Source organism: Sturnus vulgaris, chromosome 5, assembly GCF_052056855.1.
Source record: "Sturnus vulgaris isolate bStuVul1 chromosome 5, bStuVul1.hap1, whole genome shotgun sequence".
In the NCBI taxonomy this organism is placed as follows: Eukaryota; Metazoa; Chordata; class Aves; order Passeriformes; family Sturnidae; genus Sturnus; species Sturnus vulgaris.
This window is the reverse complement of record NC_142247.1, coordinates 73,118,929-73,132,368: the sequence shown is the minus strand read 5'-3', so window position 1 is coordinate 73,132,368 and position 13,440 is coordinate 73,118,929. Positions and strand designations below refer to the sequence as shown.

The 13,440-nt window shown below is 45.2% G+C and overlaps 1 protein-coding gene across 1 annotated transcript in view; it reads right to left on the bottom strand.

The window, feature by feature from the left end:
* Positions 1-4,165: 4,165 nt before the first annotated feature.
* EXOC4 (exocyst complex component 4) overlaps positions 4,166-13,440 on the bottom strand; it is a 309,923-nt gene continuing 300,648 nt past the window's right edge. The window contains exon 18 of the mRNA XM_088165994.1: positions 4,166-5,466. Coding sequence (XP_088022120.1) covers positions 5,229-5,466 — 238 coding nt within the window. The 3' untranslated portion in view covers positions 4,166-5,228. The remainder of the gene's footprint in view (positions 5,467-13,440) is intronic.

Sequence of the window (13,440 nt, the reverse complement as noted above, 5' to 3'; positions counted from 1 at the left end):
ATCATCCATCATCCATCATCCATCCATCATCCATCATCCATCATCCATCCATCATCCATCATCCATCCATCCATCCATCATCCATCATCCATCATCCATCATCCATCCATCATCCATCATCCATCATCCATCATCCATCATCCATCATCCATCATCCATCATCCATCCATCCATCATCCATCCATCATCCATCATCCATCATCCATCATCCATCCATCATCCATCATCCATCATCCATCATCCATCATCCATCATCCATCCATCATCCATCCATCATCCATCATCCATCATCCATCATCCATCATCCATCATCCATCATCCATCCATCATCCATCCATCATCCATCATCCATCATCCATCCATCATCCATCCATCATCCATCATCCATCCATCATCCATCCATCCATCATCCATCATCCATCATCCATCATCCATCATCCATCCATCATCCATCCATCATCCATCATCCATCATCCATCCATCATCCATCATCCATCATCCATCCATCATCCATCCATCCATCCATCATCCATCCATCATCCATCCATCATCCATCATCCATCATCCATCCATCATCCATCATCCATCATCCATCATCCATCCATCATCCATCCATCATCCATCCATCATCCATCCATCCATCATCCATCATCCATCATCCATCCATCATCCATCATCCATCATCCATCCATCCATCCATCATCCATCATCCATCATCCATCATCCATCCATCATCCATCATCCATCCATCATCCATCATCCATCCATCATCCATCCATCCATCATCCATCATCCATCATCCATCCATCATCCATCATCCATCCATCCATCCATCATCCATCATCCATCATCCATCATCCATCCATCATCCATCCATCCATCATCCATCATCCATCCATCATCCATCCATCCATCATCCATCCATCCATCCATCATCCATCATCCATCATCCATCCATCATCCATCTCTGTCCTATCCATGCCCGTGTGTGTACATCCAATAGATGAATTTATATCTGCCAGGCAGGTTTGTATCATCCTTAATCAAGAGGATAAAAATAAAGGAAGAATCTCTCAGGAGAGATGTGTTATAGAGGCTGACACTTAAACTGTGAAAGGAACCAGAGAAATTTGCTTTTCCTTCCACCTTTCCTATTGTGTCTGGCACAGGCTTCAAGATCGTGGGATAATTAAAACCCAGTAAAGATTATGAGGTTGTAAAAAGGAAATTGTGAAGCCCTCATGAACATTTACATCATTTCCCCATGGAAACATTTCGGGTTTGTGGTCTGGAGAAGCATTACCTTGTCTCTTTAAGCACCAGAGGAGCATTTCCCTTCAGTGATTCCTGGCACAGCTGCCACCATTCCATGGGCCTTTACAAAACACAATCTGCAGGCTCTGTCTGTGAACTGTTGTGTCCTGCAGGGTCAGTCAGGACAGCAAAATCATTTGTGGGGAAGGGAACAGAATCCTGGAATGGTTTGGGTGGGAAGGGACCTTAAAATCATCCAGTGCCACCCCTGCCATGGCAGAGACACTTCCACTGTCCCAGGGTGCTCCAACCCTTCCTTGGACATTCCAGGGATCCAGGGGCATCAACAGCTGCTCTGGCAATTCCAGCCCAGCCAGGGATTCCTTCCCAAGATCCCCCCCCAATCTCCCCTTTTCCAATCTGAAGCCATTCCCTGTGTCCTGTCCCTCTGTCCCTTGTCCCCAGTCCCTCTCCAGCTCTCCTGGAGCCCCTTTATTCCCTGGAATGTTCTGGAAGCTCTCCTTGGAGTTTTCTCCTCTCCAGGTGAACATTCCCAGCTCTCCCAGCCTGGCTCCAGCCCTGGAGCCTCCTCTGGACTCTCCCCAGCAGCTCCAGGCCGTGCTGCTGTTGGATGCCAGCACTGGATGCAGAACTGGAGATTTTCTGTGCTCTTGTGAGAGATCCCAGAGTGAGGACTGGCTCCCTCCTGCAGGGGTGCTCTGCACAGCTCAGATCCAAGATAAAGGAGATTCCTGGGATTTTTGCACCGTTTCCAACACCCTCTTGTGTTTTTTTTCCCCCTTTGGGAAACCATTTCCCACTGCCAATGTGTGATAAATGCCCTGTGTGACTGATTCCCACGGGCCGGGATGGACAAACAGGATCCAGCCGACAGGAAAGGAAACATCAGTGCTGGCAAGGCAGCAAAGTTCCCCAAGGAGCTTCCAGGGGCCTTCAGCTTCTGTTCCATCCCTAAGAACTGCTAAACCTGGCACAGGCAGAGCCTGATAAAGCTGGACAGGACCATGGGGACACCTGAGCACCCAAACCCAACAGGGTGGTGGCTCCTCCGTGCCCAGGACTTGGTGGCCTCCTGGACCAACACCTGGTGACCAAATGTGGCCTCAGGGGCCTTTCCAAACCCTTCAGGGCTCTCTCACCTTCTTCTTCTAGAGGGAGCCCCGTGAGTGTGGCTGCAGAGGATGGTGAGGAGGGGATTGGCTGAGTTGTTTACTCCCAACCAGCTTGTCTCTACCCACAGCCCAGCCCTGTCAACAAAAATCGTTCCCAAAATCTCTCCCCTACACCCAGAATATCTCCTGTTAGAGAGGTTTGAAATAAACACCAACACTCAGGCCAGAGCCTTTGCAAGGGGATCTTTTCCCTCATATATCCAATCTAAACCTTTCCTGGTAAAACTTGAGGTCATTTCCAATCTAAACCTTTCCTGGTAAAACTTGAGGTCATTTCCAATCTAAACCTTTCCTGCTAAAACTTGAGGTCATTTCCAGTCTAAACCTTTCCTGGTAAAACTTGAGGTCATTTCCAGTCTAAACCTTTCCTGGTAAAACTTGAGGAGATTTCCAATCTAAACCTTTCCTAATAAAACTTGAGGTGATTTCCAATCTAAACCTTTCCTGCTAAAACTTGAGGTTGTTTCCTGTTGCTTAGGGGAGAAGAAATCAAATCCCACTTGGCTACAACCTCTTGTAAGGGACTTGCAGAGAGTGAGGAGATCTCCCCTGAGCCTCCTGTTCTCCTGAGCAGCTCTCTGTGATAAACAACCCAATTTCTGGGCTTCAAAAATCACAACATCCGTGGTTCATCCCAAAACCGCTTTCCCAGGGAAAAAATACTCAGCCAGGATCCTTTGATGAGGATTCGAAGAGGGAAGGAAAAATAATGGAATTAAGCTTGGAAAGATCATGGAGCCCAATGTTCTTGTGATGTAGAGAGGAAGCTGGAGCAGGGAATGTCCCTGGGGGGCTGACTGTGATCCTTGGGATATTTACTTCCCTCGTGAAGGTTTGGAGAGGACTGAGAGTCTGAGCTCTTGAGGAGACACCAGGGAATTGTAAACTCGAATTAATTCAGCTGCAAAATCTTCTCTTTCCTCTCCACCTGCTGGAGGTGAGTCCCTGAGTGTCACTGCTGCTCTCTTCACACCTTGTGGGGCTGGGATGGACAACGAGAGGAGCAGCTCAGGGAAAACCAGCTTAAATAATTTGTTTTAGACTCAAAAATACTCCCAAAGATGAGATTTTCCTGATTTTATCCCATCTGTCCTGCACAGCTGCTGGCTGGGTGGGAAATGTGGACTGCAAAGGCTGAGATCAGCAAAGCAGAGCCTCAGCTTATTAAGAAATTAATAATTAACCAGCTGCACACTACACTAGGCCACAGCAGCCCAGTGTGAATTCAGAGCTCCTCACACATCACCTCAAAGGGTCTGAAAATGGCATTTCCTTGTCCCAAGCTGCTCCCTGTCCCTTTTCCAAAGGCCAGGTAGGGAATATCCAACATTCCAGGACTTCCAGCACAGCACAGCTCAGTGTGTGTGATCCCAGCAACGTCCCCATCACCATCATCCCTCATGGAATTCTCCACCCATCAGGGAAAGGAAACACCTCCTGCAGGTGCTTATTGACATAAAAAAAAAAAAAGGATTGGGAATAAAATGAGGGGGGGAAAAAAACCCTCAGAAGATTCCTGAGGACGAGAGCTGATGGGTGCTGATGGGTGAGAAGCCTCTCGAGCTGGGCTGTGCTAGCTGGGGGTTGGATTGAGTGACTCAGAAAATCATTTCCACTCTGATGGAGCCTTGGAGAACATTGAATTTGGGCCTGGAAAGGAATCTTTTAAACACCTCGGGAACTACAGTTCTTAAAAACATCCAGACAAAACCACCAGAGCCTTTAAACATCCTTTAATTCTGCAATTTCAAGGTTGACACACGAAGCACCTACAGCTCAGAGAAACTTTTTCTCAGCACAGGAAACCCAGCCGGGTCCCCAATTTTCCTGTCAAATCCAAGTGCAGTGGATTGTGATTTTTAGAGGAATAAAGAACATTTTGCCAGGTGGATTTAGAGGGTCAAGGCAGGGCAGAATTGGTGCCCTGGGTGTGCCTCAGACCCCGGATTTGATGCATTTGAGCTGATCATTGGTGCCCAGCTACACCACCCTGCCCGTCCTTCCAGTGCATTAAAAGACAGCCACAAAATATCTCTGGAGCTGGAGGGGGGGGACTCAAGGATAACATTCAGAACGAGAGAGGGAATTTTTTTTTTTTTTTTTTTTTGTGATTTTCTATTGGCAATTTTCTCCTGCAGCCACCCTGGCGGCCGGATGGTTCGGGGATGATGAGAATTGGAGAAGTGGAAACAAATGGTCCCGTGTTACCTCCCACGTGGAGACCGGGCTGATGAGCACCTGAAGGAATAAACAATCACATCTTTCAGCAGTGGCAACAGCAGAACAATTCCCGTGGGTACAGCCCGGAGAAAACACCAGCAAAGCTCAGCAGGCTCCAAAAAAAAAAAAAAAAAAAATCTCCAAACCATCCAGATCCCACGTTTGATCAGCAGGTTTGGGATTGACTGGCAGGCTGATGATTATTTAGTGTGGTCTGAATTTCCAAGACCCCGATTTTCCCCTTTTCGCACCCCACAGCTCCCTTTACATCCCGAGGCAAAGCAGCAGCAGCAGCAGCAGAGCAAAGCCCGATATCCCACCCCAAACCCCGGCGAGGGTTCCTGCTGCTTTTGGGAGAACACTGAAGAAACGTTATGTGCCTACACATCCAAACCGCCCCAACCCCAAATCTCAAACTGCATTTCCCTCCTCACAACGCCCAGAAAATTCCCTTTTTTTTTTTTTTTTTTTTTTTTTTCCGATTAAAACAGAAAAAAATAATAATATTTTTTTTTTTAAATCGCGGAGGCGCCACGGGTGGCGTGGGTATCGACGGGGCGGTCACACGGTGGTGATTTTCTTGTCCTTGGTGGCCTGTTTGATGGCAGCCTGCTCACAGATGATCTCCTTGAGGCGCTGCAGCCTCATGTTCTGCGTGGTTTGGTCGCCCACGCCGGTCTGGCTGCGGTGCAGCAGGTTCAGGGCGTAAATGTATTCCAGCTCCGTGTACTTCACGCCCTGATCCACCACCAGGTTCAGCAGCTCGTCCGCAGTGTTGTAGAGCATCTCGTAATACTGCCTGCAAAGAGACAAAAAAAAACCCCATTAATTGTGGTTATCGACGGTGCAGAACTTTATTTCCGCAGAATTCCCTGAATTCTGGCTTTTATTCAGCCAAAATCCCACCATGGTTTGGGCTCTGCAGCCCTGGAAAGGGGTTTTAACCCTTTAAGTGAGGTAGAAATAAGATGCACGGCTACAAGGTTGTTTTTTATGAGAGGAAGAAAAAGACAAGTTTATTCAGAATCACACCCCGATTAATTGTGGTGATTACGGTCCAGAACTTTATTTCCGCAGAATTCCCTGAATTCTTGCTTTTATTCAGCCCGTCCTGAACAAAGCACCGACATCGTTCCAAAATCCCACCATGGTTTGGGCTGTGTGGAAAGGGGTTTTAACCTTTTAACCCTTTAAGCGTGGCAGAAATAAGATGCACGGCCACAAGGTTGTTTTTTATGAGAGGAAGAAAGAGAAGTTTATTCAGAATCACACCCTGATTAACTGTGGTTATTGACGGTCCAGAACTTTATTTCCGCAGAATTCCGTGAATTCTTGCTTTTATTCAGCCCGTCCTGAACAAAGCACCGACATCGTCCTGAAATCCCCCAGCGTGGGCAGGTCCTGAAGCCAGAGTGACACAAATCCCCTTTATTGAGATTCACTGAATGCTTTGGGTTGACAGAGACCTGAAAACCTTTCCAGTTCCCCCCCTGCCTTGATCTGCTCTCTTCTCCCCCAGATATCCCATGGCTGAGTCCTGGGAGCTTCTCCTGGGAGCTTTTCCTGGAAACTTTTCCTGCCCTTTCCTGGAAGCTTTTCCTGGAAGCTTTTCCTGGAAGCTTTTCCTGGAAACTTTTCCTGGGAGCTTTTCCTGGAAGCTTTTCCTGGGAGCTTTTCCTTGAAGCTTTTCCTGGGAGCTTTTCCTTGAAGCTTTTCCTGGAAGCTTTTCCTGGAAGCTTTTCCTGGAAGCTTTTCCTTGAAGCTTTTCCTGCCCTTTCCTGGAAACTTTTCCTGGAAGCTTTTCCTGCCCTTTCCTTGAAGCTTTTCCTGGAAACTTTTCCTGGGAACTTTTCCTGGAAGCTTTTTCTGGGAGCTTTTCCTGGAAGCTTTTCCTGGAAACTTTTCCTTGAAGCTTTTCCTGGGAGCTTTTCCTGGAAGCTTTTCCTGGAAGCTTTTCCTGGAAGCTTTTCCTGGAAGCTTTTCCTGGAAACTTTTCCTGGAAGCTTTTCCTGGAAGCTTTTCCTTGAAGCTTTTCCTGCCCTTTCCTGGAAACTTTTCCTGGAAGCTTTTCCTGCCCTTTCCTTGAAGCTTTTCCTGGAAACTTTTCCTGGGAACTTTTCCTGGAAGCTTTTTCCTGGAAGCTTTTCCTGGAAGCTTTTCCTGGAAACTTTTCCTTGAAGCTTTTCCTGGGAGCTTTTCCTGGAAACTTTTCCTGGAAGCTTTTCCTGGAAGCTTTTCCTGGAAGCTTTTCCTGGAAACTTTTCCTGGAAGCTTTTCCTGGGAGCTTTTCCTTGAAGCTTTTCCTGGGAGCTTTTCCTGGGAGCTTTTCCTGGAAATTTTTCCTGGAAACTTTTCCTGGCAGCTTTTCCTGCCCTTTCCTGGCAGCTTTTCCTGCCCTTTCCTGGGAGCTTTTCCCGATGATGTGGGAAGGGTAAATCAGCTTCCCCGTGCTCCCATTAAAGCCAACAGAAAGCTTGGGGAGCTGAATTTGCTCTTTGGTTCGGTTTGCCAATCCCATAGAATTATTTATTACCCTATTTGTCAGACGATAGACTGAGCTTTTGATAACTTTTTATCAATTAATTGATAATTTAAATTTAATTTTGATAACTTTAATTTGATACATTTTTAATTGAATTGAATTGAATTTTCCTTGGTTTTAAACCTCAGCTTTCAAAACACAGGTTGCCCTCACCTGTCCTCCATTTATTTATTCCCTCCATCCTTTCACAACTCACTTTCTTCAGCCACCTCTTGCTAATCAAAAACAGGGTTTGTAATGGCAGGGACAACCACGCTTGTGAAAGGAAAATGGAGAGCCTAAATAAAATAAAAAAAATTAAAAAAAAATCACAGAACAAGAGGCTCATCCCAATCCCTCTTTCATATTTCATTATTTGATAACATCAGAGGCTGAGTCCACCAGAGCTGGCAAACAGCAGACTGCCTGATCAATATTTATTAATATTTCAAAGACAAGGAAGGCAAAGTTGAGCAGACTCTGTAATGGAGTGAATAATTACTCATGCAAATGGGGCTTGGCCTCGGGCGGGTTTTTAATTGCACCCAATTAAAAATGCACACCTTGAGCTCCTTCCCCCTGCTGCCTGCCTTTCTTTTAGAGGAAAAAAAAAAAAAAATTTAATTAAAAAATAATCTGATCCTGAGAAAAGTGACAGATGAATCCCGAGGTTGTGAGGGATTCTTCAGGTTCAGGACAGGTGAGGGAGGAGCTGTGAGGAGAGGATGGGGCTGTGCTGCTGGGCCTTGTCCAGTGATCATTTTATGCACATTTAGTCCTTTTTTTTGTATTTTTTTTTCCCCTTTAAGGAGCTCTGTCACTTTGGGAAGGTGTGGGGCTGTGTGCTGGGCCTGGCACCACTCATCAGTGCTTTCTCATCAGTCTCTGTTTTCCCTCTGAGCCAGGATTATTAGAAACAATTATTAGACAATTCTCGTGTTTGGGCTTGGATGTTTATTATATTTTATCAAAAAATTATAAAAAGTGTGACAACACCTCCAGCTCCCTGCTAGAAGTGGGGAAAAATGGCTCTAGACTGAGCCTGCTTCAAGGCCTTTGAAAGCTAAACAAACCAATAAAAGTTTAACACTTATATTATTTATCTTTTTGACCCAATAATAGATTCCCACCACCCTCAGAGTGACATTGACTGACCAATCCAAAGGTCACTGCCCGAGTTCTGTGAGGAAGAAGAAAATGAACAAAGAAAAAAAACACCACCCAGAATTTTCCATCTTGTCCCACAGCCACCACTGTGCTGAAAAACCTTAAAATTTAAACCTCATTTCTCAGTGGAAACACACACATTTGTGAACTGCACATTGGTGATTTCTAACTCATTATTCACATTTCCTAACTCATTATTCACATTTCCAAGCCTTCTCCAAGGTTCCAGCTCCAGAGCAGAGTTTTCCAAGGGGTGTCTGTGCCTGGAAGGGCAGAAAACTCCAAAAACTCCAGATTCCTGAGATCCAACAGCCATGGATTTTTTTGGCTTTGGAGCAAAAAGTGTCCCAGGCCATTTTGGATGGTGCTGGGAGCACCCTGGCACAGGGGAAGGTGTCCCTGCCATGCCAGGGGTGGCACTGGGTGATTTTGGAAGCCCCTTCCAACCCAACTCAATCCCATTGTAGGATTGTGGGAATGCAGCTGATGGGAACAAAGTGTGCCAGGGACGTTTTCGTGTTTTTTTGGGGGGGATATTCCCAACAGGGAAATCCTTTTATTCCCATGTTGGCTCTCAGTTATCCCTCATGTGCTGAAAGGCACCGATGGGATTTGCTGGGCTGATCTGACAGCAGAGATTTTACAACACAAAACCACAGAGCAGCTTCTCAGGGAGCATCTCTCCCAAATTCCTGTGGAGTGAGAGCTGCCCTTCACAAGGGAATTCATCTGCTCCAAACCCTCAGCTCTTCAGGGTGGCAAAAAAAAAAACCAAACTTCTCCCCTGGCATCCAGCCCCAGTGTTGATGGAATATTTTGGGGAATGAGGAGTGAAGGATTGCCTGAGGTATCCCAAATCATTAATGTCCTCCTCACACAAGGTAATTAAATCATTTTGATGGTTTGGATGGCAAGGATTTGTTTCTTTTTTAAAAAATAAAACCCATTTTCGTGTGATGAACTCGCATCCCAACCAAGACACCCATGGCTTGTTCCTCTGACCACTGGCAATGCCATTGGCTCCAAAGCTGCCATGAATATTTTTGGGCATTTTTTAGGACAAGCCTAAGAGCAAATAACACAAAACTGAATTCTCCCTGCTCCATTTATCCACGTGGAATTGCCCCTGGAAAATCCACCACGAGCTCTGTGCTGAGAGCAGACAGGGAAGGTTAAATATTCCTTTCATGGGCTTGGAAATGGATCCCAGGTGCAGGAAAAACCATCCCACAGGCAAAGCAGAAATTCAGAATCCACCTGATCCCCCCAAACCAGTTTGTTTCGTTGGGTTTTAAGCAGCACTTTTGAAAGTAAAACAGCAAATTGCCAACCGGGAACTCGTTTTGCAAGGAGGAATATTGAGTTTCTATATGGAGAGATCCATATTAAAAAACGGTCTCTTGAACTCTTTTCTTGGAGCAAGAGAATAAAAATTAAGAAGCTTTCTCATTTAGGGGGGAAAAAAAAAGAAATCAGGATGAGCTCAGCTGCTCTGAGGGCTATTAACACCATTCTCCATTTAAATGTTAATATTCACCTCTAACCACCCCCCCCAGAAAAAAAAAAAAATTAAAAAAATAAAGTTTTCAAAAGGTGGCCAGGTGAATTCCAAATGAAATCCTGATTTCCCTGAGAATGACTTGATCTCTTCTGCACAGGAGGACCTTGGGTGTGATGTTTCAGAATAAAGGATCCCACTTTAATTATCCCTTCCTGCTGCAGTGGGGGGCCTGCTCTGCATCAGACAGGAATGGATTCTCCAGGCAGGAATTCCAGTCTGGGAGCTGAATTAGCCAAAAGGACCAAAAAAAAAAAAAAAAGAAAAAAAGAGGAGAAATATAAATTCTGTCCCTTATCTCCCTTTTTTTTTTTTTTTTTTTTTTGGGGGGAGATTAGGGAGGTGCTTTGGCAACATCCAGAATTGCTGCTCTAATGGGAAAGTCAAAAAGGTTAAGTAGGAAGCACTTAGAGAAAATCTGGATAAAAACTAAATGAGGGGAGAGTGAGACAGGAGAGAAGGAAGATTTATGATGGGAGTGGAGAGGCCCTGGAATAGAATTCCCAGAGCTGCCCCTGGATCCCTGGAAGTGTCCAAGGCCAGGCTGGAGCATCCTGGGATGTCCCTGCCCATGGCAGGGGCTGGAATTCAATGATCTTTAAAGTCCTTTCCAACCCAAATTCTGTGATTTTATGAAAAATCACCAGACAGGACAAGCAAGAAACTGAAGATGGTAAAGAAGACCCAAAATTTTTATATTTGAAGATCACGGTGGAACCATTTAAATACAGAGGGGGATGAGTGAGTGCCAAAAAAAAAAAAAAAAAGGACAAAACAGCAAGAAATGAGGTGACTTCACAGTCAAGTAATGCAGAAGAAATGGATTTTTCAGGCCTGGCTTGAGCAAAAAATCCCATGGATTTTTCCCTTTGGAGTTATTAGAGGTGAGAATGGTTATACGGGGGCAGGCAGGAATTTGCAAAGATAATTCTGAAAGCTCACAACACCAAAGGGAAAATGCAGGGAAAGCAGCAATTACTGTAATTCCTGCACCTCCTGAAGGCTGCAGGGATGTTTGCACACACACACAGAGCAGTGAGCAGCATTTTAAATCCAAAATCTGCAAATTGTGGGGAGCTGCTGCTTCCACCTGCAGAGCTCCTGATGGAGAGGTGGAAAAATCCAGGGGGCTGGGAGGTGACAGCTGCAGCTTTTCGTGGAATTACAGATGGTTTGGATTGGAAGGGACCATAAAGATCAAATTCCAGCTGGGACACCTTCCCCTACCCCAGGGTGATCCAAGTCCCACCCGGCCTGGCCTTGGACACTTCCAGGGATGGATCCAGTTCCACTTTTCCAGCCACTGCTCATCCCAAAACTGCAGCTACGACCCTAAAAATGAAGGGCATCCCCCTTCAGGACACAATTCCACGAGGGAATGTAAATCCGGATCCATTTCAGATTTCTTCCTTGATTTTTCAATTAACCCGGAGCAATTTTGGGGACAACAACAGGAATTGTTCCTTCAGTGCCCCCAGGAGAACCCAAAGTGTTTTGGGGGGAGTTCAGGGCTGGTTTTGCTGTTCTGGTCAATCCCAGCTCCTCTCAGACACCTCACCAAGAGCTGGACCCTCCTCCTGGGCTGAGGGAGCAGAAAACACAGAAAAAAAGTTTCCCTGCATCCTCAGGACAAGCTCCTTGGAAAACCAGAGCTTAGAGATGAGAAATGGATTGTGAAATGAGGAATACAAAAGGAATTTAGCTTCTATCCCTTTAGACCCTCTGATCTATCTTTAATATTAGTGGTTCATTCTCTTTTAGTATCCACGGGCCAGCTTTGAATGTGAAATCCCTCAGGGATTGGTTAGAAAGCAGAATTCCCTTGGGAATTGGTGCAAATTGTAAAAAAAACCCTCAAAAGATATAAAAACCCCTGTAAAACAATAGCTATGGGTATATGCTGGATAGGATGCCTGAATAGAATAAACTAGAATAAAATAAACTAGAATAGAATAGAATAGAATAAACTAGAATAGAATAAACTAGAATAGAATAAACTAGAATAGAATAAACTAGAATAGAATAGAATAGAATAGAATAAACTAGAATAGAATAAAATAGAATAAAATAGAATAAACTAGAATAGTATAAACTAGAATAAAATAGAATAAACCATGGATTTGTGCCTTTCTGCATGTGCTGGTTTTGTTTTCCCTGCTGGTCTGAGAGCTCTGAGAGCCAAATTCTATCTGGGCAAGGCTCGGGAATTTGCTCAGGCACTGAGGGCTGCAGGAGCAGCCTCAGGGATCCCAAAGGGACCCCAAAAACCCCACCAGTGTCACCCCTGCATGGCTCCACGGGCTGAAAACCCCCCGAAATGAGGCCAGAAATGTTCGTGTCGCTGTGATCTCCCCCTTCTCAGTGCTCCCCATCACCACACGTGGCACCGTTTGGGGCAGGAGGCACAGACGGCTCTGGGGCTGGGCTACCAAAAAAACCCCCAAAAAACCTAAAAAAACCCCACCAAACCCCGCTTAAAAACCTAAAAGCTGCAAAATTCCAAGATGGGAAATGATTTGGGGAAGAAAACAAAGCAGGAGAGGAAGAAATAAAACGAGAATTTGGAGGACAGTGGTGATTCATGCTCACAGATCACAGCCCTTAATAAATAATCAAGAGATGGAAGGATAATACTGTGGGTTGGTTTTTGTTGTTTTTTTTTTTTTTTTAAAAGCTGAAGAATAATTATAATTAAGTCATTTATCCACGGCAGGAAGTATCAGAGATAGGAAACCCTCACCCCTTGCTCAGTACCCACACAAAGCTCTGATCAAGAGCAGAGCCAGGCAAGAAAAACAAATGTATTGATTCAAAAGGGCACAAGCTCAGCCTTCTAATTAGAGACAACCTCGTTAGGAAATCCAATTATTTTCCCTTTTAAAGTTTAAACCACAGAAGACAGCGTATGAAGCCCTACATACAAATCAGCTCACCTGGGGGTGGCTTTTTATACAAATTAATCCGTTTTGGATTAAAAAAAAAAACAACAAAAAAAAACCAGTCACCACCTCTGGGTGCCACGTGCAGCTCTGTCACCACTGCAGAGTTTTTTGTGGTTTTTTTTTTGGTCAAACACAGAGGAGAAATCAGCTCTTAAATGCGGAATTAATTAGGAAAAAGGGAAGGGTTAGGCACGTGCAGAACGTCACCACCCTTCCCAAAACTCTCTCCTTTTTATCCTGCTGTTTGTCTGCCTTTTCTAGGATTTTCCTCATGAATTTTTTTTTCCTTCTTATTTCCTTTTCTTTTCCTGCCGGGGTTCATCACTTGGACAAGGCTGCCCTGCTGGGGAACATCAGCAGGAATTTCCTCATGGAAAAAGTTGGGAAAAGCTGCCCAGGGTGGTTTGGAGTCCCCATGCCCTGGAGGTGGCACTCAGGGCTGGTGACCACAACTTGGATTCCGTGAACTCAGAGGGATTTTCCAAATTCAGCAATGTTGGGAATTGGAGATCCCTGAGCTCACAGGGAGAGACCCCCAAAATTACACAGCTTTTCAAAAGAAGGATAAATCCATTAAAGCCCATT